The following is a 27,759-nucleotide window of genomic DNA, read 5'->3' as shown; positions in this document are numbered from 1 at the left end:
TTACGACATCCCTTCTATTCCTCTCTGTCGTGTGCGTACAACTGTGTATGCGTGTGTGCGTATCTATGCTCCACTTCCGGTTTGCGCTAGTCCATCCACCTAGGATTCGTACCATCTTCACATCTTTTCCGTATCTTTCAATCTTTCATTCGAACGACGACGATCTCGCTTTTCTCTTTTCTTCGCCAATCTCTCTTCTCCTCTTTAAATAAAACATTACTCGACATTCGAAATCGAAGTCGGATAAAAATATTTTTTTTTTTTTTTTTTTTTTTTTACGCGATTTTCTCTTACGCAATCATATCACACACACTTTTAATAAATTCCAATTTATTAAAAGTTTTCAAATGACTCGGTTTTGGAGCGTAGAAATTTCGTTCGATCCGTTCGACACACCCTCGTTAATATTATTTCGCTGTCCTCTCATTATTAAAATCTTTTGTCTCTCTTTTTTTTCGTTTCGCGTCTCGAAATCTTTGCTTCTCAATTTTCAAACCGTGAAGCGTAAATATTTACATCATTTCGCGATCAACAACAATCGGCGCGGGCTGTCTCCTTTTCGAATCGATAAACGATTCGACCGGGAGATCGATCCAACTTTCGAATTTGCGCGGACTCGATTTATTAAATTTCAATGATTCGCGACTCGAATCATCTCGAATCGATGTTTTCGTAGACGAAGTTAAATCTGATACTAGGTAGTAGCATGCGCCGGCACGCCAACCGAGCGCTTATCAATTTCTCTTTTTCTTTTGAACAAGGACCGATAAAACTAATTGAACGCATTTTATATACACATCGACGCACAGTCTCTGGTCCTACGCGAGAATTATCACCACACGTGATATGGCCACGGGCTCAATTTTCCGCTAATTTTCCTCTTCGCCGTCCGTTCGTTCGTTCGCTGTTTCTAATCGATACACTCGCCAAATTCACCCTCCACTACGGTTCACCAGCTTTACAGCTTTTTAAGCTGAGCAAGTTCGACCAACGATAAATAAAATTCAATACAAATGATATGTAAATCGAAGGCGACGTCTTACGACAATACGTTCTATTGTCTTTTTTTTTTTTTTTTTTTTTTTTTTTTTATTTTTCGTAGAAAATTTATCTCCAAAGAGTGCTCTCAAATTTTCGTTTTCCTATTATTCGTATTCGAATTAATTTTAAAATTTTAACAATTCAAATTTTTCTCTTCTCTGAACGAACGTCCCCCTATTATTCTATTATTTCGATTCGATAAGAAAATTATCGAGACGGAACCATGCTCGACGAACGAGTATCGTGGCGCAAAAGTTATCGCGAAACTATAGGATCCAGATTCTTAGATCAAGATCCAACAACGATTTATATTTTATATCTTACAAACGGACAACGAGCTCGATTATTTCGTTCCTCGAGCGCGGCGTATATCGAAGCTCTTTCTCTTCCTCCTTTATTTATCCTTTAACGTCACTTATCAAATATTGTCATCGACTCTTCCCGTTTATTCCGATTATAATAACATTGTTTCCGATAAGTGAACGAAGAGATGGCCGACTTAACGGTGTTGAACTACAAAGAATCGTTGGTACGCGCTGAACACTTTCGAAATTTTTCCACACACGCGCCATTCGTCCCTCCCCCCACTTTCGTCTATTTTCTTTCTTTCTTTCGACGGAGAAGAGGAAGCAAGTTGCGATGCGTTAAGGGCACTCGAAAGGTTGTGTACAGTTTCCTATGGATGAAACGGCAATTAGGCCGTCGCAACATCGACAATTTCAGTCCCGTAGAAAAAATATTCGCTCGATTTCCTACTAAACTCTCTGCGCAGCGAAGTTACAGTTCCCGTGGTTGCAAAAGCGTACAAGCTCTTACGTTTAACCCCTTCGAAAAGTGGTACACCGTGTCGATTTATTATTAACATTTTCTCCTCCCATCGACCTCGAACAATTTAATAAATATATCTCGACGATAGCGATTAATCTATCATGCGACTCGACTAGAATAATTCTCATCTCCGCTCCGCGAATTTGCAAATGGACGTCGTAGGCGGTTGTATGGTCTCGGGCTATGTATGTTTTGGGATTGAAGAACTTCGAATCGAAAGAGGCGGATTGAAAATAGGTGGTAAATATTGTTGAAAAAATTTTTCAACGTTGAATCGAATAGTCTCGAGTTCGTTTTTTTGTAACGTTTCGATCAACGCAACTGGTCGATTTCTTTCGATTTCGAAGGAAAGAGAATTCTTCGACGGAAAAATCTTTCTCCGATCGTGAATTTTAGGATTCATTCTCTTACCGGATTTCAAGAGGCAAGAAATAAAAATAAAGTTCAAGAGGAAGAAGAAGAGGAGGAGGAGGAGGGTTTCAGTTAGAATACCGGCTATTGAGAAAATGCTTTTGAAAATTCAGGGTGTATAAAAAATTCAGGCTGAGTATAAAAAAAAAAGGGGGGGGATGGAAAAAAGAAAGGAAAAGTGGGACAGAGAAAAACGCAGAAGAATTAAAGCGAGTTAAAGAGGTTGAAAAAAATTCACGAGGATCCTCGTTACCAAAATTAACTGTGTCTGTTTGATAGCTATCGTGGAGCGAAGGAAAGATGCCGAGGCTTTTGTAAATATAAAAAAGCTCGGTGTAAAAAAGAATTAAAAACGAAAAAAAAGAATTGAAGCAAGATTTTCCCTTCCGTTCTTTCTCCCTTTAGAAGTAACATTTCCTCGAGCCATTGATTCTTTTTACACGCCCACGTACGCTCGACAAATATGGCACAAGGGTCATCAAGACTCAACGACACTACGAGATACGATGCTAGTTCTTTCCAAGAAATCATTAAAGAAAAAAAAAAAAAAGAGAGAGAGAGTGAGAGAGGTAGAAAAAACAGAGGTAAAAGAATAACAAGCAAAATAAAAAGTGATACAAAAACGATATCAAACAAATAAACAACAAGATGATTAATAACGGAGAAAAAAAAACAAAAACAAAGGGAAAAGAAAGGTATTTTGTGGACGATATCGAAGAGTTACTGGGCAAAAAAGGATTAGGTGGATGTTGGCAGAGAGCCAGAGAGCCGTTGGAAATTGCTCGGAGACTTCGCGTAGCCTATTGTCGACTGAACAGACGCCACCCAACAAGATCAAGGATCTTAGGGATGGAGCCTCGATCTATTTCATCGAGATCGTCCGTCGATTGGTTTCGAGCAAGCCGTTCCCATTGTCGGTGATCAGGGGCCCTCGACGATGCATCGTGGTCGTGGTCGAGTTGTTCTTGGGGGCCGAGGACGTCGTCTCCGTGCTTGCTCTCGTTGACGTCAGCCTCTTCTGCGAATTTTACAAAATTTTAAAAATTGAATCTTTCTTTCTTTTTTTTTTTTTTTTTTTTTTTGAAAAATTAAAGTATTAGAGTAGAAAGATAGTAGTATAGATTTAGATTAGATTTATTTTTCGAAGATTCGTGTTGTATCTTTTTTTTTTTTATTCTTGTATAATTCGTGCAAATAAAAACACAGTTTTTTCAAAGTTAAACTGCGAATATCCTCTGAGCTAACATGCTCACGTTACAAAAATGTTGTAATCGATTCGCATAAGCTCAAGAATCGACCGATTATACTAAACCAATATCAACATTCCTGTCATCCAGGGATGCTTTTCTTGCTAACGTTCCAAAATTTATAGCTTTCACGTTTTTCTGGTTTGTTGTTATCGTTCAGAATTTTCAGTTCCCTTTATCCCAATGTTTCATCAATATTGCAGATTCAGAGATCGAATGATACATATCATTTCTTAATCCTTGTCAATATCCACATATTCTTCTACTCGAGATTCAAAAATTTAAAAATTTCTCATCCATGAAAAGATTTTCAAATCTTGGCAGGATCGCAATTATTCGGTACGTGTACTAATGATTTCGATCGCGAAGTAACAATTTTATTATATTAACGAGAATTATCGAAATCGAAGGTTGATCAAAAATTTTAAGTTGTAACGCAATTGTAAAATTTTCACAAAATAAATCGAAATAAAATTTCTACTATATTTTATTTAAATGCACGTGTATTATGTAGATTGATCTAAATATATCAAAACATGTTCGATTCGATAATTTGTAAAAGTATATATATTATACGCTTCAAATAGACTAATCCTGAACAAGATGGGTGAGATGGATCGATCTCGTCGAAAAGTTATAAAACGTTCTGATTTTAAATTATTTTTGGTAGTATATTGGATACAAAATACGTTAACGGTCGTTTTTGTCTGTTTTTAATTAAAAAAATCAAGTTATACGTGATATACAAATTGCATATCCCCATACGAGAATTTTTTACGTATCTTTTATAAACTTTAATTTACTGACATTTTATCAATAAATAACGATTTTTTCAGAATGTTAAAAAACAAACAAAAATGCATTAATATAACGTTTGAATGATTACGTTTACGTTTACGTAGGATAGAATATTATGGTAGAATATTATTGAAAAGACAAATCTCGTGATCGAGATCAATATTTGCTTCAATTTGACTGTAAAAATTTATTCTTGATTCACACGATTCACAATTTGAAATTCTTTGAGCAATGCTCGTTACTCGAGTAATAAAGTAATAAAATTCAATTTATAACAATTTTAAAAAATTGTTCTTAGTTCGCGTGATTCAATTTGAAATTCTTCGAGCAATGCTCGTTACTCGAGTAATAAAATTCAATTTATAAAAAATTGTTCTTAATTCGCGTGATTCAATTTGAAATTCTTCGAGCAATGCTCGTTATCTGAGTAATAAAATTCAATTTGACTACAATAAAAAATATGTGTTCCTCAAACACGATTCGCAATTTGAAATTGTTTGGAGCAAGCATTTGTTTGGTGACTGGTCGTTATCCAAGTAAGAGAAAAGAGGATCGCGTTCCTCTCGGTCGATATTCCGTTGATCCAGCTCGAGGAATATCGCCACCGCGAGAAACTTTATGTTCGTCACGAGGGTATCCGCGGCGAAGTTTGGCAATCAGAGATCGGAGGGATCACGTAAGAAGATCACGCGGCGGAAGGAAGGCATCGCTCACTTCCGGCCTGTGTGTATGCGGAGCGAGGCGAGAGTCCAGGCACGTCCTCGTCAACGAATCCCGGAAATTGCGGCACGTAAAAGCGTCGCGGTGCCCCGGGATTACTCGCAATTCGAGTGTCTTTCGCCTCCCTCTTAAACACCCTCGATCACCTCTCGATTTTATCAACTTCCGTCTTTCGTTAAAAAACCAAAGAGGGGGGAATGGGTCAACGCTCGACTATTTTTTTTCTATTCGTTGCTGTAATTGCGTTTCTCTTAATATTCTCATATTATTGTATCTATCCGACGAGAATCATCTTTTCTCTTTATAGATAGAAGAATTGAAGATTTGAAGATATTGTGGAGCAATTATGAATATTTTTCGAGTTTTGTCATCGATAATGCATAACATTTCTCCAACTGTTTCTGGTATCTGTGAAAAACGTCATCAAAAACACTCCTTTCGATTCATTGGTGGCGCATTGGTTAAACTGAAAAATTTATTCTCACAGTGTCTGCACAAAAATTTAAATTACAATCCATCCCGATCGATTTCTATTACCTAAAAAGCTTCTATTCTGACGATGCCATCGTCGAATTAATCGCGCTAATTATCGATAGAGTCACGAATACCTTGTAGACGTAGGAGAAAATTTAATAAAACGAGCTCACCTCGGCCTCGTTCTCTTTGTAGGACCAGAAGTCAATCTGTCTGAGTGCTTCCAACTGGTTCTCGAGCGGGTCGGTGCCGTTGCCTTTGCTCGTATCCTTCTTCCACGCGTAGATGGGTCGCTCGAGGCCCACCTGCACCCCGTTGCTCGAACGTTCCTGCTCCTCGCCACCCCCCCGCCTCTCGTTCTCGCTCCTCGCGTCCTCCTCGTTCTTCCTCCACTCGTTCCCGCCGTACTTGGGCGAGGAGACCGCGGACACGGCCACGAAAGCGTTGTTCTTCGACTTGGGCGAGGCGGCGTCGGCCGTGGTCCCAGGCTTCGAGATCGGCATCGCGGTTACCCTGTGGTAGGCGAACTGTTTCCACTTGGCGGGCCACGTGCCCGTCGAGCTCGTCTTCCCGTAACTCCACTCCTCGTTCATCTTCTGCTGCCACGGCGACAGATCGTTGGCCTTCGCTCCCCAACCGGCCCGCTCGCTCGACTTCCTCGCCCAGCCATCATCCTCCTCCTTCGCCTTCACGGGCCACGCGAACTTGGACGCGTCCTCGCTCGTTCTCGACTCGTTCCAAGACTCGTTCGACTTGGTCGACCACGAACCATCCCTCGCAGCCCACGAATTCTTCTCTCCACCGCCCATTTTCGATATCCAGGAGGAGGAGGAGGAGGAGGAGGATTCCGGATTTTTGGCCAACCATTCTCCCTTCACCTTCCACGAGTCGGTGTTGCCAGACTTGCTGCTGCTCGACGGCCAACCGTCCACCACCAGATCCTTCGTCTTGGCGTACCACGGTTTGCTCGATTTCTCGGGCCAGCGATCGGGCCACGGATCGTCCGATCTATCCATCCAGGACGACCTGCCGCTCAGAGGCTTGGCCGACCATCTTCGAGAACCAGTCTCGTCGGACGGCTCGATGGATTTGATCTGGTAAGGCTTCCAAGTGGATTGATCGGCTGCCATTACCCACGCGCCCACCGATTGGATCTTGGGCAGGGCAGCCTCGTCCCCCGTTCGCCACGCAGCGCTCTTCCCTTCGTACTTCCCTCTCCAAGCGTTCGAATCGTCTCCCTGCATGCCTTCGCTCTTCCACTCGTTGCTCGAGCTCTTCGAATCCGAGAGCCACGATTTCATCGAATCTCCCTCCGATCTCCCTTTGTACTCGGAGTCCCTCGACTTGTACGTAGAGGCCTCTCCCCCCTCGCCCATTTTCCCCTCCTTCCTCCCGTCCTTTTTCCTCTCACCGCCCGACTTCTCGCCTCCCTCGTTCGACCACGAGCCGCCGTCTTTCTGCTTGTCCAACCCCAACTTCTTCACCAAATCGGCGTTCGGGTTGTACGACTTGCCGTTCTCGTCCTTCGGCCACGGTTTGGCGCCCGGGAGTTTGTGCGGCCACGTGGCCGGGTCCGAGGTCAAACTGTTCCAAGTTTTCATCGTGATCTGCGGCCTCCCCGCTTTCTTCTCCCCCCCCTCCTCCTCCTTAGCCGACGATTTACCCGGCTCGGATCGATTCTTGCCCGCCGCCTGCCGATGATGATGATGATGATCGTACGACGATTTCACAGGCCTCGTATCCACGGCTTGCTGCCACGGGGAGACGACAACCGGTTTCGACAAAGGTTTCTCCGCTGGCCAACTCGACCCGTCCCAACTCGAATGAACATCCCGTTGCTGTTGCCACATCTTGTTCTCGTTGCTCGCCTGCTCCCCTATCTCGTTGCGAAACGTGGACCAGTAATTCTTCTCCACGGGTAGGAAATTTACACGCTGAGGCCAATACTTGTTCCCGCTAGGGGGTGGTTCCCTCCAAGACCACTTCTCGGAAGTTAGGGGCAACGGGGGGCGTTCTTCGGCTCTCCAGGGTGGATCGTATCCTCTAGCGTAGGTGGAGAGGTCCGGCCAGCTCTTGCTCAACCGGAAATCCCGCGGCTCGTATTCCCGATCGACGGGAATATATCCATCCGATTGAACGTTGAAGTCCCCTCGATAGTCCTCCTCCCCCCGCCCTCGAAGCAGCTCTCTCGACGCCGGCGACAGTTGATCGTATCGCGGCCGATGGTACGTTTCCGGTATGTCGTAATCCGGCATTCGTTCTGGATCTGGAAAAATCGGGGATTTCGAGAAGCAGATCGGTTAAGAGGGATTCGAAAGTTTTTGCCGGAAAGTTCGCGAGCGATTTGTAAATACGAAGCGATGAAAAAGTAATGGAAATTTTAACGATACGTTTCGAGAGAAGAACGTGGCGGAAAAGCCGAGTAAAAATTCGATTTGTATGGGTAAAATGTTGTTATAGATATAAAATATTTGTTATTATCGTATAATTATATACCGCGAATAAAATTATGTAAAATCCCGCGTAAATATCGTAAAATTGTTGTTCAATATTATCAAGTTTATCCGTAATATTTTATTAAATCGAGATTTACTCGAAATTCGATCACGAAATATAAATCAACGTTTACTTCAACAGCAGTGGTAAATATTTTTCACGGGTAATTGCACGAATAAGCAAGAAACTCTCTCGAAGGAATAAGAGTTTTTTCCGAAGTTAAACAAAGAGCTGATCATACGGGTTCTTGTGCTCGTAGAACTTTTGACGATGGCTAAATGTAATAGAAACAAAGTGAAAGAGAGTGAACTTTAAGAGTCTTTCTTTCTGAAAAAAATATTTCTTGCATTCTGAAAACTATGATCCTGATTGCATTGCTTAACACGAAATACAGGAATTACTGGAAATATATCTATTATAATATCGTTAATATCCTGATCGCGTTATACTCGCAAACAATCAGAATTACCGAAGAAGCACAAGTGTGCTATCCCTTCTGCCGTTCCAACACATCACGTGACACGATGCATCTTTGGCTAAGGTCTAGTCACGTGACATATTTCTATCTAATGTAGCACTGGTAGTGGGGATAACGTGACGTCACGTGGCCTGACGTAGCAAAGTATAATATTCTCTAGCAACGAAATCGAGCTATATCTAAAGGTCTAATCTCAGAAGAGATCATGCTCATCCGGCAACTAACCAAAATCCTTACAAACTTACCTGTATGCCTATCGTACACGCTCGCGAACTCTCTGCGTGGTTGAACGTGACCAGGCTGACGATTTCCAATCTTGCCAAACCGCATCAGCCTTTGATTGCCAAGTTCGCCAGCTTGGTTCGCCAATATCGGTTTTCTATCGGATGGAAAACTCTTCGGTTTCGACTTGTCCTCCTCGATCAGGTCTCTGATAGAGGTCAGGCTTCTTGGATTTTGCGAAGAAGAGTGGCTGGTCCCTTGCTCGTGAACGTCTTGTTCCCAAGGGGGTCCAAACAGTCTCTCCGCTATAAGACGCCACTGGACAGGCGTCGTTTGCCACGGTATCTCTGTGGTGGTCAACAGCGGAGGCGTGGCCGGCACGGAACTCAAGGGGGTCGTGGAGAGACGATGCTTAGGCTGCTTCTTCTTCTTCTTCTTCGATTTTTTTCGCGATTTCCTCGACTCGGTCGTGGATTCGGTTGAGAATAGATTCGAGGTGGGCTGGTAGCTGCGCTTGTCTGGCTCCAACTCGTCTCTGGACAGTTTCAGCTCGTCTTCCCTGTTCACTGTCGATCGCACAGGGAAAAAATTGTTAATTGTATACTATGACAATTTTGTCTCGAAACATGCGTGTAAGTATCCCTTTAGGCAACTATTGCGTTATTCAATCCAAACGAAATATTTAATTTCAATTTTCAGATTGGATTTCAGATTATATCAAAATAACGAATACAAACACTTGAACGATACATAATTCAGCGGGATTAAAGAGTGAAATCTTCGATTCGACGAGATCCAAATATCCCGTAATTTTAATTTTCCTAAAGATTCCTTTCAAGATCGAAGTCCGGTAAGAAGATAGCTCCATTCCACGAAGGAAGCCGTTCGCGGGTAAATAGATTCCGAGAGGAGTTAGTTGCGGGAGTGCTCCAATCCGGCGGGGCTATTAAAAAGGGAGAAAGCTGTCGCAAAAGGGAAGACCCGCGCTGTTAATCGCGTTCGAGTCGAGCGGGGAATCCAATAAAGGCCTCACAATAGGTTGATTAGAGCGATAGTGTCTGCATTATTGGCCGACGTAATTGCCCTCTGACAATTAGTCGATCCGTATAACGTGGAAATCAATGTAACTCGGCCCGGCGAGAAATCCTCTTCCGCCCCCATTTTCCCCTGTTGCACCGGTGGTTTCTTTTCCATCGTATCCACCCTTCCTCTCGTTCCATTACTTCCTGCCATGCGAACAATATGTTAACCCGCCATTTTGCCATTTCACGTTCCCGAATTAACCGGAAACGAACGAACGAACGAACGAACGTGGATCCACTCGAATCTCTGGATAATCGACTCTGTGATAGTGTTGAGACGAGTTGTCGAAGAGATTGTTGTTAATTACGCAAAAATTTCGAATCATTGGTGTTGAATAAAACAATTCTCAGATTTATGACACAATTTGCTATTTTTTATCCATTAATAAGAACGGATGGATAATTTTAATTAGCGATTGAACATATCCTCTTCTCTTGATACGCAAAAGGACTAAGTTTCCAAAAATTGTACGAGCGAAGTAAATTCTTTAAACATGCAATATCTTTCGAAGATAATCCTTCGCGTTAATAAATATTCAATCGGCGTCCAACAAACATCAAGGAAGCACGATCGATTAAAATCGTTAGCGATTATTTAATCGAATTATAGGAAAGTGGAAAAATGCGTAAAGTACAGCGATTAAACAAATTGGTTGGAAATCGGATTTTAAAAAAAGGATATTAAAATAATAAAAAATCGTTGGCCGGCACTCTGTATGCAAAACTCGTCTCTTAATTTCATAACTAACGCGTGGTCTCGTGGCTGGGATAATGCATATACGGGGACAGTGAATAATCTGGGAACAAGTTAGTCCGTGAATCGGTGGGAGGGCGAGGCAGTAGGTAAAGCGGTTTGCGCGCGAGACCATCTTAATCTCCATTACAGGAACAATGTCGCTTTAATAATAGCCATTTGCTCGCGCTGATGGATGAGCACAGCCTGGGGGAGAACACGTTTCCAGTATCGCGACGCGGTTTTCGCCACGAATAAATCGACGCTCTTCCATCGATCGACGACATTCCTTTTTTATGCTTATTTTTCCTTTACGACAAAAACTTTCTCAAACTCGAGACAAATTTTACACTTAAAGCTCTGTTAGCGTGCACGATTTTTTCAGATTCGAAGAAACGAGAGAGAAAGCGAGAGAAAGAGAGGAATTAAAACGAGATTCGATTAAATTTGATCGAGTTAACGCACGAAGAGAATATTCGCGCAAATATCTTTTCACTTTGCACTTTATTTCAAAAAAGCTTATTCACCGCGATATATCACGCCGTAGAATCATCGAGAATCATCCTATAAAAATCTTTCGCATCGTTTGCGTTGATCAGTATCAAAAATAATTCCTAAGCAATTTCTTTCAATTTCTCTTGGACCGATAAATCTTGGAAATTTATTTATTTCTTATCCCTGAACACGAGATCCAAGTGTCGAACAATAATTAACGAAGGAAAGTTCATTCAGGGGTTTGCAACAGGTTTCTTCTTCGCGGGATCACGTTCGCGACCAAGTCTCAACGTTATTTGCGAAACTTGCCCGATTATCGTTCCCCGTCGCCTCACGGGCAAACAGCGGCAAGTCGATGAACCAAGTTCAGGCCACACTTCTCTTTAGCTTCACGCTTTAACGATACACGCGAGAGATCAACAAAACAACTTTGGAGATTCAGCCGCGGAAAGACAAACTCGACGCAAGGATACCAAGAGTGGAAGGATTAACGAGAACCGAACTATTCAACCGAGATATCAATGGTAAACTATCCCATAGTGCGAAATTCCTTCGATCAGGAGAAGGGATTATTGCCACCGTTACTTACCGAGTAGTTTGTGCAACCGTTCCCATCGCCTCGGATCTTCGGCTAGTTTCATCAGAAGTTGCAGCAAGTCGTCCAACAGGGCATCTTCTTGCGTCTACAATGCAAAGATGATTATTTAATTATCGTGCGGGAGTGAAAAGTAAAAATACGAATTTCTTTCATTTTCGTGAGCGACTATGAATTTTTCCTTCGAAAAGATTTTAAAATAGATCGTTACGTTGACAATATCGATGTATCTCTTGATGTATAATGCAAAGAGTAGTATAACGTATAACCTGATACTAAATTATGCGTTGAAAGAGCACATTTCTTTCAAGGTTACGAGTGTTGTGTAACTCGATCCTTCTCGATGAGCACCATGCGTTAAACAGACGCCATGTTTCTCAACGATCTCCGCAACTGTCCCGTGTTTACGTTCCACCAAAGAAAATAAGCGAACAATTATATTTAGAAGTTTCGGATGCGAGTTGAAAGCGTCTAGTAGAAATTATAGAGAAACGAGAAATAAAAGAAATCGTCCGTCGAGCGAAAGGGATATAACAGTGGTGGATCTTCCGGGTGCCGTGTTTCGTAATTTCCGTTCGACACACTCCCTCGGTCCTTTCGTATCGAGCTTTCCTAGTCGTTGATTCCAAATTAAGATTAACAGCCTTCGCTTCGTGTCCACCATTCCGAGTGTATATCCTCGGTATTCGTGGTACGGGATTCAAGGTTCGACGCGAACGTCGAAAGAAACGTTCTTTTCCCCTCGTCGTCCCTGTGTAACTTAGTCGATGCTCCTTGTACAACTGTCCTTTTAATGGAGATTAACGCTCCTTGAATCTCTCTCTCTCTCTCTCTCTCTCTCTCTCTCTCTCTCTCTCTCTCTCTCTCTCTCTCTCTCTCTCTCTCTCTCTCTCTCTCTCTCTCTCTGTGTGAACCGTTTCTTTTAATAAAGACCCTAGACAGCCCTTCTTCCTCTTCCCTCACGGAATGGAAATTCAACGCAATTTGCGCCCTTGATAAAAATCGTGCGGATTTTCTTTATTCCCAACGCTTCATTCTCCAGCTATTCTTTCAAGCTAGACGTCGATAAAATTCTTCGATACTCTTCCTACTAGTGCTAATACAAATGCCCTTTTCGCTATCTTCCTCCTTCGCCCTTTCATCGAATTTCTTTAATAAAAGTCGTCCAATAAACGTGTTTACCTCCACCCTCGTCTAATAAAAATCGGCACCCTTCTTCTTCGCTCTTCCCCCCGTTTTTTTTTTTTTCGTTGCTTTATTCCAAAATGTGAGATGGAGATTCCAGAGGGTTCTCCTTTCTCCTTTCGTAACGCGAGGATAATCGAGGAGGCGGGGAGGCGCGCGGGGAATATTGAATTAGCCGTGAGAATGCGGCTCTTTGCGAGATTCTCGACGATAAGCGCAGCAGGTAGGTGACGCGATAATGGCGTCCGGGCGGAGCGCGAGACATTCTTGAGGCGCGGGAAGAACGCGTCCAATTTGGCGAGGACACGGCAGCATTTCCCACTCGAATTGCCATTCTCTCGTCGTGGAATGCCTCGACGGTTCTATCCGATTTCTTGCTTGTTTTACCCCCCTACCCCCTCCTCCTTTTTTTTTCTTTCTTCTTTAAACTTACTTATTAAACCCAAATGAATCTGCACGATAGATATTTCGGTAGCAAAGTTGGCGAAGATACGTCGATTTCTCCCATGTGAACACATCTACGTGATTTTTTTCGTAACTTTTACTCTTTTTTATCTAAGAGAGAACTAACGAGGAAAGCTGTTCGAATTTTTACTGGCACGCTCGATGATATTTCGAGCAGTTCGATCGATAAAAATTTTTGTGAGAATTCGATTGAATGCAGAAAGATTTTCTTTTTTTTTCTTTTTTTTTTTTGTTACGAGGATGCTTCGTTAAAAAGTTCCGTTGAAGAGACGCGACAACGTTTCTTCGTGGATCCAATTGTCGCAGTAATCGCGGCACAGTAAACTAGTCGCTTTAAGAATATTGAATTAGTCAGAGTGGGTTTATTCTTTGTGCTAGAACTGCTGTAGAAGAAACGGGGACGATGCAACTGTATGTATCTTTCCCGATCCTTTAACTCGTGCAATAAAGAGCCTCGTGTAATTTTCTCCCCCCTTTATTTTTCATCTCTTTTGCACGAATCAAATGCGATCTTTGACGTGTTTTTCTTTGCTTGCTTTACGTAGTAATTACGACTATCTTTTTTTTATATCGCATACGATATCATATTAAAAAAAATCCACAACTTTGCACTCGAATGATGGCTCTCATTTCGATTCGAGCGACGACAATTTTTATTCACGATCGATTTTTTTTAGAATATCGTTTCATGAATTCAAGATTCTTAAGCTCGTCGTTTGTATAAACTTATGAATGATATAAACAATCAGATTTTCTTATCTCAAATTAGATCGCGGATCGGAGTGCATTCTTCGATTATGGAAATAGGAGTATTATTTTCAAAGTTTTTTGAGCTTTTTAAGCAGAAGAATGTGGTAATGATTCAATTCGAGCGAAGGTGAGTTCGATTTTTCGTTATTGAACGACGAAATTACTTCTATTCGTGAAGAAATTGACGAATAGAGAGAAGGAAAGCATTGATGAAAAGGTATAAAAAAATAAAAACGAAAAATAAGAATAGAATAGGTGAATGCGAGGGCGCGCATATGTTAACGTAAGTCAAGAAGGATTATAAGGTTTGCTCTCGACGAAATAAGAAAGATGAAAGACATTTTATCCTGACAAATTTTCTTTACATGTTAAAGATAAAACTATTAAAATACAAAATATTTTGTGCATTTAATTTGCGCGTGAGATCATTTTAAGTTAGCTGCGACAAAATAATATTATCTCAACGAATCTTGAACATTCTTTTCATCGATCCGTTTTCAAACAGAATCGAGATTTAAAAATTACAAGCAACCATCTCATACCTTTAAAATAAATTTGGAAATGGACAATAAAATACGAAAATCCTTCATTTAAAGTATCACTTTGATACTCGTCTATCGATTAAATCACGAAAATCAGCATCGATTCTCATCCGATGATTATTATTTCTGATCGATAGGCGTTTCTCGCAGCCTGCGATTCGCTGCGTGGGACAAGAATAAATAGCCCGATCACAACGCGGGAAGGAAGCAGAGGAGCATTGTCTCCTCGCGATAAAAGAAAACTTGAAGGGAGGGAGGGGAGGGATTTATCATCGTGACAACTAAGTTTTATTTCCATCTCCCGATCGTCCCCTGACAACTTTCTCATTTGTATCCGCTTTTTCTTATCCTATTAAGCTTGAATCCAAACTGAAGTCCTTCCTATTCTATTTTCAAGATGGAAATGATTCCGTTGAAAATATCATTTTTCTAATTTATCGAAAAGAGTTGGGGCTCTCGTTTATTCGCATTTTTTCGATCGTTGTAAAAATTTTGAGTGGAATTTTTAAACGCTCGAGTGGAAATGAAAATTTTCCTTAACACGAGTCGAGCCACGTATTTTAATCGTATTAAAATTTCATATCCACGAAGAAGAAGGAGAAAACTTTTTCTACTATTCTACACTTTCTTATTCTTTAAAATTTATGCGGAGGAAAGATTGAATTAAGGGATATTACATTCAGATTAAATTTTTCCTAATGCACGCTAATGTTTAGTAATCCAGCTAACACAAAGTAATTTTCCTAAAAATTTTTCTAACATTCTTACATACTTTTTTACATTTATACGAAAGAAAGATCGAATTAAGGAACACTGTATTCAATACCTTCGTCAATTAAGAATAGATTTTTCCAATGTTTAATAATTTTCTTCTAACTATTCCCTAACTGTGCGGAAGAACGTACATTTTCATTTCATTTTTTTTCAAGAGACAATCGTATAACTGTTCGATTCGCCGGGTACGAAAGGGTAATTTAAAGTTTGAAATCCAATGTTTGGAGTGCAAAGAAGTTGATCTAAAATCGGTAAGAGGAGAACGATGAGGCGGGCGTTCGCCAGCTGTCTCGTTATGAAGACACTTCGGTCGAGGGTTGGCTGCCGATTTGAATCAACGTCCACGGGGATCAAAGTCCGTGGCGCAGGTGGCTCGCTTTGAACAAACCCGCCACCCTGTTATTGGCCCCGAGAAACATTGGACTATCGATCACGCCTAACTATCCGTTATTTTCTTTCCTCTCGTGTTTCTTCTTTCAAAAGAGTCGTGCAACAACTTCCCTTTCACACAATCGAATCTTGATATTAACGTTTGATTAAATAAACACAGGTAGAATTCTGACTCTCCGACTGAAAAGTTAAAATTGATAAGGATAAATATGAATTCAACCGCTGGAAAGAAAATTTGAAAGAAGATTTCGTTCGAGTCGCTTATATGCAATATAAGATAAACGGAACGTTAGTTGAGATCCGATTAATTACCGACAAAGTTTTCTCTCACCCCAAATTTTCGAAGCTTTTGCCGCTGCTTGGCCGCGTACTCCGCCAACAAGTAGGATTTCAGATCCTTGAGGGCCGTTTCCTGCCTTTTGTCCAATTTCTTCGTATCGCTCGAGTATCGATCGTCGCCCACCACGATCTCATCCTCGCCCCGCGATCTCTCCGACTTGACCGGCTGCAGAAGAAAAAAAGAGAAATTGCGAGGACTCGAAAAGGATTCGAAAAGTTCCTCTCTCGATGTTTAATTTCTTAAAAACCGATGGAAAAGGCGGAGGGACAGATAAAAGTTTCTTCTTCGAAGAGGATCGTCCCTCGATCTGTTCGAGTATTGGCGACGAAGGAGAATCATTTTCATTCTTGTTTCTCTCACCTCGACGTTCCTCCTTCGAATCGGCTCGAGTTGCTCGTTCAACCGATTCACGGGCACCTCCGATGGGGGCAGACTCTTCGACGACACCCGGGTCTCGTTGCTGCTCCCGATCAGGATCTCCTTCTGCGTGCTCAACTCCTTCTTCACGGTGGGCACGCGCTTCGCCTTCGTCCGGTTACCCTCGCTCTCGTTCCACTTCCTCTCCTTCTTGTACTTCGCCAGCTCGACCACCTGGGGGAATCAGAGATTCCGCGTGATTCGAGGAAAAAGAGAGGAGAATTTGTTGGCAAACTTCTCGACGCGTTTGTTAGAAATTAAACGCGGTTCGGTGAAGGAGAAAAAAAAAAAATTATTGAAAAGTATATTTGCGCATTTTTAGAGATATTCATGGATCGACTTTATCACAACTTCTTCAATTTTTCGGATATATTTATACAAGTGAGATTATATAATGTGACACGTATTTAAAAGTTGATCGTCCTCGATCACGTATTATAATAGGAAATGTTGCGTAAAAAGTCTTGTGGACACAAACGAGAAGACAATGCATAAATTTTTATTCGAAGAAATTAATTTGGAAAAAGGGAATTATTTAAATGCGCTTGTAAAAAAACCACGAATGGCACGAGGTATGAAAAAAGAAAAAAAGGATACGAAATACCGAAATGTAGAATAATAAAAATTTTGCTCGCAAGATACAAATAAATGTTAAAAAAAAGAAAATATTCCTCGCAAACTCTCGTAATTCTTTTTTTTTTTTTTTTTTTTTTACTTCATTATAACAGGAAAATTTCACTTTTAAGTTATGCAGGACATTCTTACCTCGAGGGTGTTTTACAGAAGCGTATCACGTAATTAAGATTCAATGAAAATTTCTAAATGAAAAAGAGGATCTGGAGGGCAAATCTGCCCTACTTTCAAAATTCTAATAGCAAAAAAAAAAAAAAGAAATAAATTTCGAACGTGATATCGTAAATCGTCGAAGGTAAAAAATTGTTACGTAAAAATGGAACGAAACGAGCTCGTCCCTACCGACTTAATTAATTTATTCCATATAATTCCCTTTTGGTGGAACACAAATTGCTCGTTTGTTCGGCGGCACATACCCAACGCTAGCCCACACTGGTGTCTCTCTGTTATAATAACTCGTTAACAAAACGAAAGTTTTTGCAAAGGAAAATGAAATTATCTCACCGGAGTATCTTCCTATTTCTGGACCATACACAGTGTAGAAATAGAGAAAGGAAAAAAAAAACGTTACCGATTTTTTTCGCGAATATAATCCTCGATATTTCGGGGAACGGAGAGAGAGAGAGAGAGAGAGAGAGCTACGTCGAAACCAACGTGATCGCGTAATACAATATAATATTGATATAACGAAGATTTATCGATTCATCGGTGGAAGATTAAACCGATAACGAAAAATAGCTTAAATCGCTCGATATATCCCCAAAGTTGAAAAGTTAATTTCGTATCTGGGACACGTTTCGACGTACGAATTTAACGAGAAACGAGAGGAGAGGGTTGGAGCGTACGATAAAAAAAAGGGTTATCCTCGCTGTTGGGGAAAGGAATCGCGAAAAGGAGGAGCAGGAAGAAGCCTTCTTTAAAATTTCAAATCCTCCTCTTTAAGACGTTACAAATCGGTTTCCAATCGCGAAACAAAGCCTCGCACCTTTGTATCGATGCAAAGTACTTTCCGATACTCTCCCCCCGATCCATCCTCTGTAATACGTAACGCGTGCCGATATAAACAGCGGACCGACTCCCCAGCGGGATTCTCTTCCCCGCCCCTTCCTTCTAATACCCCTCTTCCGTTTGCAAAACCAACCTTGCTTCGCTTCCACTCCTCGCTCGCTTTCTTCTCGGATAAATCGAGACGATAAACGATTCCCTCTCCACTCCAATCCAAAACTTTTTCAAAACTGTTTCTACGTAATTTGAATTCAATTAAAAAAAAAAAAAAAAAAAAAAGGTTAGACGCGTGAATTCATCACGATCGATTCCAGAGAGAGAGAGCGAGCCGGAAATTGATCGGTCAGCGAATGTGGTGGATGACCGAAGCCAACTAGGATATCGTCGGGATTGAACGTTGTCCTGGCGCACGGCCAGGTTAATGGTAAATAGAGCATGGTAAGAAAGGTAACGGGGGCGGTGGTAGGTCAGGGCCGGGTCACGGTTCGGTCCAGGAACGCGAAACTGCGCTTCCAACGAAACGCGGTGGTCAAGGCTCGATGCGAATCGGGTCATCGGGCTTTTGCGCGGACGAATCGTGATCGTGATTGGAAGAAAGGACGTTTTTGAATAAATTTTTCTCGACGCAAATTAACGAACTTTCCAATTAGGAATTTTAATTGATCGGATACAAGAGGATCCGATCAAACGCGATTCAAGTACAATTAATACACAAGTTGTTCAAGCTTATATTTAACTTGTTATTATCAAAATCTTCTCTTAAGCTTGAACATTATTCGATTATAACATTGAATGTTATTCGAGAAGATAGTCGTTTTCGAAAGAGTAATCGATGTTTGTATATTGTACATTTCTGACTTTTAATTCTAAATAGAAGATGTTATCTGAAAAGACAGTCATTTTTCAGAGTTGAATTGACTCTGTATATTGTATATATATTTTTGACTTTGAAGCTTGAATAAAGGACGACGTTATCCGAGAAGACGATTTAGTCGACGCTTGCAATTGTATATTTTTGACGTATTTCCAGCCTGGCTGGATCGATCTTAACGACGTATTCCAGACACATTCTAGTCCGAGGAGATCTATAATAAAGATAACGCGCTGATCTCGATATCTTTGCGTACAGATCGCCAGCCCGATTCGAGAAACTTCTCTCCAGCTCTGGAATGTCGCGAGCCGAGTACCAACCGCGATATTATTGGTTATTATCGTGCCTCATGGAGATTTTTCGAGGACACGAGTCTTGCTTATAAAGAAAATCTCATTGCGAGTGGGTCGTATTCTATCATCTACTGTCAAAATTTAACAGTCCAAGTTACGAATAGAGATACTTGGACGAGTTAATTCGATAATTAATTGTTCGTAACAATAATTGGAAATAATTGTGATGTTAAATTGTGATTCCTAGGCGAAAAGGATCGACTATAATAGCTAAGAACAAACTTTATTCGAACATTTTAATAAGTGATTACTTAAAGCAATTTTATTCGAGATTTTTAACCAGTTACTTTACTTCATACAATTCACTCATCTTTGAGAAATATACCATTTGTTACAAAGAGCATTTTACGAACATCTATCTATTGGCTTCCATCCACCGTTACAATACAATATTACTATTGTACAATATTGTTATTTTTGATGAAGAAGAATTTCAATTTGAAGAAAAGAGAGAAGAAGAAAAAAGTATTCTCACGTGGATCGAATATTTTATCGTCGTTTTGCACGATTTCGCTTCTCTTCGACCGATAGTATATATATATATAGTGTTTCTAACAATCGTGTTCTAGTCTGTATACGCGGCTTTATAATCGCGTGGCTACGATCAATTGAAATTCCACGCTCGGCACGTTACTCGAAACGTAGGCAAAAGCTTTCTCCGATCCGTGCCAGATGGTCCAATCTACCAAAGTTCCAAGTGAAATTTCAATATAGAATAACCTACCGATATAAGCTGCGCAACGAGTGTCAAATTTACTTGAAAAACTTGCGCGGCTCGACTTCTCTCTTTTTCCTTCCCGTTCATTTCACGTTTCTATTTTCGAGCAGCGGTTAAACGATACGTTCTATATATATATCACCGTTCTCGAAACGGACGCGCACACCTGCGCTTTTTTCTTACCTTCGGAAACTGTCGATTCTCGAAAGAAAAACCTCTTTCCGAACGAATATATACTCCACCGAATTTTTCCACCACGATCCAATGAACCAACGAGGAATGAAAGAAAAAAAAAAAAAGAAGAGAAGAAAACGAGAAAACAAATTTTTACAATCGTTACGATCTCACCGTAATTATTAGAACGTAAAGAGAGATTTTTATCCTTCTAATAGCAATACACGAACAAGGAAAAAAAAAGAGGAAAAGAAAGATGGACGTACCTCTTGGTCGTACTTGTCGACGATCTCGTCGGTTATGGCCTCGTTCGAGGCGACATCTTCGTCGGAGCTGTTATTGACAGCGATCACTTCGCGCGAGTCGAAGTTGTTGGAGGGAGACGAGATCCTATCGTCAGCGATTGGTGGCGTGGACGATGGCGCGGAGACGTTCGAATTCCTAGTGTCGTCCCTCGACATCGCCTCGTGCGACTCGGCCACGGCCTTCAACTCGTCCTCGTACTCGTCCTCGCCCTCGTAATCCTCCTCCTCCTGCTCTTCGTTCTCGATCCGTTCGACCTCACCTCGCGAGCCAACCGCGACCCCCTCATCCTCCAGGCTGATGACGCTGCTTGCGTTTCTTCTTTCAGGATTTATAACCTGGAAGGTGGCAAGGTGAGAGACGAGCGTTGAGCAAGAATGATTTAACCGTTGACGAGATGTTATTTGTGTTCTTCAAAAAGATAGAGATGGGTTGGATTGTATGGGGTAAAATATTTCTTTCTATTATGCGAGAGACGAATAAAATAATGTGAAATCAGAATTATCAGAAAGCTTTTTTTTTTTCTTTTATTTTTGGTAGAAATATTTATCGACGGAAATGAAAATTTAAAAAAAAAAAGGAGTTCTTTCGTCCTATTCGGAGTAAGTAGAACGGACTATCGATTAGTTAAAATCATTATTTTTGAACGTTGTTAAATTTCTCTTTCCATTATTGCGTAAATTGTTAATGAAATTTATTTTGTCGGCAAGTTAGACAACGATCGGAGAATATCGATCAGCGCCATCTCGCGTTTGGATCCGCGAAGCTTCGACTCGTTACTAGCATAGCAGGATACGCGAGGAGGTATTCGTGACGTCACGAGGAAGAACGTGCCACTATTTTTGGTTATGCGGTTCCTGATACTTTTAAATTTTCGAGAACATTACATCGAAATCTCGTTAATTATTAATTTTCTACGCAAAATTTTTACACTTTTAAGCTTGCACGTTAAAGTTAACACCTTCGACAACTTTCACGTGTCGATTTTAACTACGGATTCTTTTCGATTAATTATTTATTAACGATTAATGGCTCGCATACGGATCGACGTAATCGACGCGCAACGCGTTTTTCACTAATTTCGTATTATCGCGAGATTTGTTTCTACGCATGAATGTATGCATCTGAAACATTAGATTCTCATCTACATTCACGTATTATTTTCATTCGTATTATTTATCGTCGTTTTAAATGAATAATTCAATCGTTCACCGTTCGATTGTACGAAGCGAGGATACCACGCGATTGACGCATTCTTCGTAATAATTGTTAATAATTGATTAAAAATTTCTGCACTTTTAAGCTTGCATCTCAAAGCTGGAACCTCGAACAATTTTCTCGTGTAAATTTTTTACGGGAAATTGTTTTCCATTAATTATTTATCAACGATTATCGTAGAGAGCGTCTCGCTTCGTAATAACAATCGATTTATTCTTGCAAATAACAACATAATTACGAATAAAAATTATACGTTAACGCGAAGAAAAAGACAACGTTCGAGATTCGTGCGTTTATATTATATAAGTAAATCTCGTAATAACGTGAAATTAATGAAAAATGTATTGCACGTAGCGATACGTCAGACCGCGCGCGATGCAATTAATCGATAATTAATAATTAACTGAAAACGATTTTCCGTTGCAAAATTTATATCAAAGACTCGTTTAAGCTTCTACATCTTTGAAACGCTAGCTCAAAGGTATAAAAGTTCACGATAAAATATTATTTATCAATTAATTTTCAATTCGAAGCGTCTTCGAAGTGGTGGGGGTACAATGGCGCGCCTTCTCTGTCTCTCTCGCACACTGTTGCTCACCTTCTCTGGTGACGTCACGAATACCTCCTCGCGTATCCTGCTACGCTAGTAACGAGTCGAAGCTTCGTGGATCCAAACGCGAGATGGCGTTGATCAAAATTTTTCTATCGTCGTCTAACTTATCGACAAAATTGACTCCGACGTTCGAAGTTACTTATTTTAATACACAAGTAAGTTTCATACATACATATTTTTACGTTTATTTAGCCAATTTTAATCGTCGTTTGTCACGCAAAATTCCTTTTTTTTTTTTTTTTCAGTACGCAAAGTTAAATTAAATTCAAATTTAATCATTTAGCGTTTCGCGATGTCGAAACGAAATTAAGCGTATAATAATTATACCACGATAAAATCGTCGTGACAAAACACGATCTTTAATTTTTGTTCCTATCGATGTTATTCCGCGAAAAGGGTAATATTTATATTCAATTAATAACCGAGCATTTAATCGCTGCTTCTTGCGTCGCAATTTATTTACGCCATCGTCGATCGTAAATTACATTTTTCGTTGATCGTTTTTCATTACGAATCTCGCTTCTTCGTATCATAACTATTGAAATACAGTTTCGACATTCCCCTCGACGTCCCGTTATTTCCCATTTGTTGTCCAAATGGATAACAACGGGAAAATACGTCTACGCGTTTGTTCGTCAATAACCTAGATTCGTTACAATTCCGTTAAATTTAACGGAAGAGAAACGGCGATGCTTCTTCTCTCCTGGAGTAGAAAAAAGCATCGAATTCATCACAGCAACAACGATACAACGATACAAACGATTTTTTTTCTTCTTTTTCTCTTTTTCTCCTCCTCCCAGCCCCCTCGAACGTTTACGCTGTTCGACGGCTTCGCTCGCAACAATTTCCAAACACACTTCACGTTTCACGAATCTTGTTACCTCGGTCGCGAGAGAACGAATAATTATCGATTTCTCGGCCGCATTTTACCGGCTTTCTTCCGCCGATTTTCGACCAAAATGGAAAGAAGGGGGAAGATCATATCGATCTTCGAAATTAGACTTTCTTTTCCGGCGATTAAAAATTCGATCAAAAACGACAAGTGTATGTAGCGATTTGTGGATTCGGCGTTCGGCCGAAATACATACTCATAAAATGATGGAACGAGAATTAGAATTTCGTCATACTCACGGCAACGGTTCCCAACGACGCCTTCTCCGACGGACTGGTAACTGGAACAAAAAACGAAACGCTCGATTAACCGCGCGATCCTGTTTTCCGTAACCTCGTTTTTCATTTTCTTCCTTTTTTTCTTCCGCGTGTATAAATATGTATATACGAAAAACAACGCGGGGGGGAATCGTGAAGTCGCGAAGGAAACGCGAATTCCGGACTTTTAACGAGGCTTAAAGTTTAAAACGGAGAAACAACGGGAGGCGAAGGAAGAGGATATAATAAAGAGGGAGGAGGTGAAAAAAGCGGAATATGAAAACGGATGGGAGAAAGGAAGGGGGAAGCGGACAGAAATGTGACACGAGGTGTGCGAGCGGAAAAGAAGAGTTCGTGAATGCGACGAGGCGGAAATGGGGGAGGGGGGAGGGAAGAGAAAAAATTTGTCGTGAAAAGCAGAGAAGGGGGGGATTCTCCCTCCCTTCGAAAGTAACTCTCTCGAAACGCGAAAGAGGAACGGTGCACAATCCATTTCCTAGATTCATCTGCTCGTCATAATTAATTCTGGTCTACGTCGGAGTAACGACGGCGGGGGGCCGTTTGTTTTCTAACCTCATTTTTCTCGTTTCCTCTTTCTCGCTTTAATTTAATTATATATATATATATACTTCTCGCTCCTTCTTCTCCCCTTTTTGGCCGATCTTTCCTCCTTCTTCTCCTCCTTCATCAGAGATCATCGTGCAAATTTCGCAAATTTCGTGGATGGCGGAGAACTTTAAACGCTCTTAGGTCTCATTAAACAGCGTTTAATAGAATTTAAAGTTCATCGAAAATTTTTATTCCCCGATTTTTATTATCGAATGTTGACACCAGCGTTATTTCATTCAGTGGTGCACGTTTGTTTTTCCTCGAACGTTTCGTAAACAGATACGCGCGCAATTATATGCAATTAAATATATATTCGTTCACGCGAATCCGTCATCATTTTATTTATCAGTCGACAAATAGGTCGCCAGGTTTTTAACGAAACCCTTTCACGCAATAAGAATGAAAATCGAGGAAAAGAATCGAAATGTAAAGATCGAGGAAGGATGTAACAACAAATCGATCGATACCCGCGGGAGGATCTCTCTCGTTGCAATTTGGAATTTGGAATTTTTCAAACGAATTTTCGAACGTTTTCACGAAAGGAAAGGATTCGAGATCGTGGTTTCGTATTTCTCCGAGAAAATTTTCGCCTCGGCCAACTCGAATTAAAAATTCTCTTCGAAATCGCGGTCCATACGAGCCTCTGAATATGTCTATTCAACGAGCGAAGAACTTGTTACGAATATATAATATTCGGCAGAATATTAAGAATATCTTATCGATCCGAATAACTTCATCAGAGAAAGGATATATAATTCTACATAATGGAACGAAAGATTGAACAACGTGTTCTTTACAATATTTAATATTATAACGAATATTATCATAATCAATAATCTCTCGTCGAAAGAGAATCAGATGTCAATGAACGAAAAATCTAAGACGATACTCCCAACGAAAGCAACGTTTTTGCCTTCTCCCTCGATCATCGAATATTTTCAATCGATTCTAGCTGACACTAAAAAAAAAAAAAAAAAAAAGAAAAAAAGGAAAAATTGACTGGACTTTGACTGGAGCAACTTTCCACCGTCCAAAAAGAGGAAGCACGAAGGAGGAATTAACGAAGACAATTTCTAATTTTCTTTTTAGAAATCTTCTTCCTCGACTTAAGAACTCGCCAATCCCCGCGACAAGCATCGATCGGCGAACAGAGCTCGAACGAAACTTGCAGGAGACAAGGGTGACAAAGGTTGGGAAACGTCGTAATTACCGTGGCCTGGTTTTAATCACCCCCTTCGAAGGAGAGGAGGGTCGATTAAACGTTTTGATCACACGCTAACGAGGCACGTGTCGAGATCGTGTCGCCTCCTCCTCCTCCTCCTCCTCTCCTCATTGTCTCGTGTAATAATTTTCGAACAACACGCGAATCGAAAACATTCGGGGGGGAAAAGGTGGAAAAGGTGGAGAGGGACGAACGAGATTAATCACCTTGCTATCGATACAACGTATGGCACCACGATTTTTTCCCCCTTTTGATCGATACCCCGCGTTATTTTTTTTCCTTTTTTTTTTTTTTTTTTTTTCTTTTGCAATCCTCCCCTCCGCGCTTTCGAGTAAACTTTAATATCCGCGCTTTTTATTATTTTTTTTATTCTATTTCGAGAGAGTGTAAACGAGAATTCATGGGTTTTTTTCCCTCCCCCTCCCCCCTCTCTTTTTCATTGATTTCGCACGATACGACGTTGGAATGGAAATTTGGAGGAATAACGAACGGAGAAAGCGGCGAATAATAAAGATGGCGAAATGCGTAGTATTGCTTTTCGAAACGTTTCGATGAACCGCGACAGGAGAAGTGTAGTATAGTTTTATAGTTGTGGCACACGATTATCTCGATGATGGATACGGAAACGAGACGAATTATAGGGTTTCACAGTAGTGCATAATTTCCCGATCGAATTGTTTGAACTTTAATCGACGTGCGCGCAAACAAACAACAATATATCATCCCTTTTTGACAAACGCCAAAACCGTATGCAAATAACGGGTGTTTGCCCGAAACCGAAATACGATTTGCGTGGGTGGAAAAAAAGGGCGAATAATTTTCACGCCTCGATACATATCTGTAATCATTCCATTTTTTTTTTTTTTTTCTTTTCCTGTATCGATTTCCAACACGGGATCGTGTAAAATTCGAAATCCATTAATTTTATCGCAATCATGATTAATATTTCGATCGAAGAGGATCTTTCTCTTCCATTCTCAATTTTCGACCACGCCGAACTTTTTACTTTTGCCTTTTTTCATCGAAGCATTTTCGCGGGAGCAAGAAGGACAAATCGTAGAAAATAATGGCTCGTATTTAACCATACCGATCTTCCAATTATCGATTTCGAAGGAAATCCACGATCTATCGTGCTGCGAGTATAAGAGGGATTTCTTGGAAAAGAGGATCCAAACGCGATAGCAATTTTCAACTCGCGTTTCAACAACAACAACAACAACAATCTCGTTCCGCCCAATCTCGTCGAGGGTCTAACACTCGATACGTTTCTCGCGGTCGTCGAGTGGATGGCAAAAAGTGGGCGGAGAAATAAATGGCGTGGGAGGGGGGGAACGGGTTTTCGAAACGCGGTTATTACGATTCGCACATTCAGCCCGATTTTTCAATGCCGCGTCTCTCCCTCGACAACGTAATATCGCATCGGTCACCGCCCCCCCTCTCCATTCTTCCCACGGTTATCTCGCGGAGGTAAAAAAGTAGTGTGCGGCGCAGGAGCACACCCCCCACTGCTTCTTCATTGCCGCGTTCTTCTTCGCGGTGTTCGCCATTCCCCTCCCCTTTTCTCGAAAAACGCTCGTAAAGAGGTCGGTGGTTTTAACACGCGAATTCGCTCGTTCGATAATATCCTTCTTAAAAGGAATGGAGTATTTTTTAAAGCAGGTTGGAAGTACAACAAGAGGAATTTCTCTACGAATGAATCCGATCCCTTTTGAATCGCATTCGGCGAATCGAGCAGAGGCGTATTAATATCCGTCTGGGTATTCACCTGTGTGTTTTCAATGCTCAGAAAGAGTCTGCGTATTATTGTCGTGGCTACGATCGACGATTCTATCTCGTTAATGCTGCATTATGGGTCGAGAATAGGACGAAGTGAAACGGCACAGATCGATCGATCCAATCGAAGGTATTAATTAAGAGATTATATTCTTATCTCGACTTATTTTGCGTCCTCGATAATAACAACTAGGAAGATCAACGAGGAGCAATGGGTATCACAGGATTCGAGGAGAAGGCTCTTAAAGAGAACGAATCGATCGAAGCAAACTCGATCGCTTATCTTTTCTACACCTACGTATAAAGGAATATAAATCCTGCAGATCCCGTGTTCTCTTCTATTTCTTCGCACCAATTTACGACGGCGTGGCGCAAATAATCATTCGAAAAGCCAGGAGAAGACTTATCGTTTCGAATATCCCGCTTTCGAATATCCCGTTTTTCCGATACTTCGTCCCCCCTTCGTCTTCTCCCTCCCCGCCCTTTCCAGTTCCCCACTCGTTGAAAGGGAATCCACGCGAGTGGAGATCGATGAATGCAGCAGGTTGGCCCACGAAGAGAAAAGCTTCGGATTAAACAGAGGCTTGGAAACGCGATCCGATGTTTTGCTCGAATTCCAAATTCCTTTTTTCTTC

The 27,759-nt window shown here is 41.1% G+C and overlaps 1 protein-coding gene across 1 annotated transcript in view; it reads right to left on the bottom strand.

The window, feature by feature from the left end:
* Positions 1–2,993: 2,993 nt before the first annotated feature.
* LOC100869679 (uncharacterized) overlaps positions 2,994–27,759 on the bottom strand; it is a 136,135-nt gene continuing 111,369 nt past the window's right edge. The window contains exons 2-9 of the mRNA XM_086905109.1: positions 23,503–23,543; positions 20,504–20,878; positions 16,427–16,657; positions 16,058–16,231; positions 11,615–11,708; positions 8,739–9,281; positions 5,693–7,785; positions 2,994–3,298 (exon numbers count right to left, since the gene is read on the bottom strand). Coding sequence (XP_086761235.1) covers positions 3,143–3,298; positions 5,693–7,785; positions 8,739–9,281; positions 11,615–11,708; positions 16,058–16,231; positions 16,427–16,657; positions 20,504–20,878; positions 23,503–23,543 — 3,707 coding nt within the window. The 3' untranslated portion in view covers positions 2,994–3,142. The remainder of the gene's footprint in view (positions 3,299–5,692; positions 7,786–8,738; positions 9,282–11,614; positions 11,709–16,057; positions 16,232–16,426; positions 16,658–20,503; positions 20,879–23,502; positions 23,544–27,759) is intronic.

This window comes from Apis florea, unplaced genomic scaffold, assembly GCF_048593485.1.
Source record: "Apis florea isolate Af1SG1 unplaced genomic scaffold, ASM4859348v1 contig_2350_pilon, whole genome shotgun sequence".
Classification (NCBI taxonomy): Eukaryota; Metazoa; Arthropoda; class Insecta; order Hymenoptera; family Apidae; genus Apis; species Apis florea.
The sequence above is the reverse complement of the archived record's forward strand: the minus strand, read 5'-3'. Positions and strand labels throughout refer to the sequence as shown.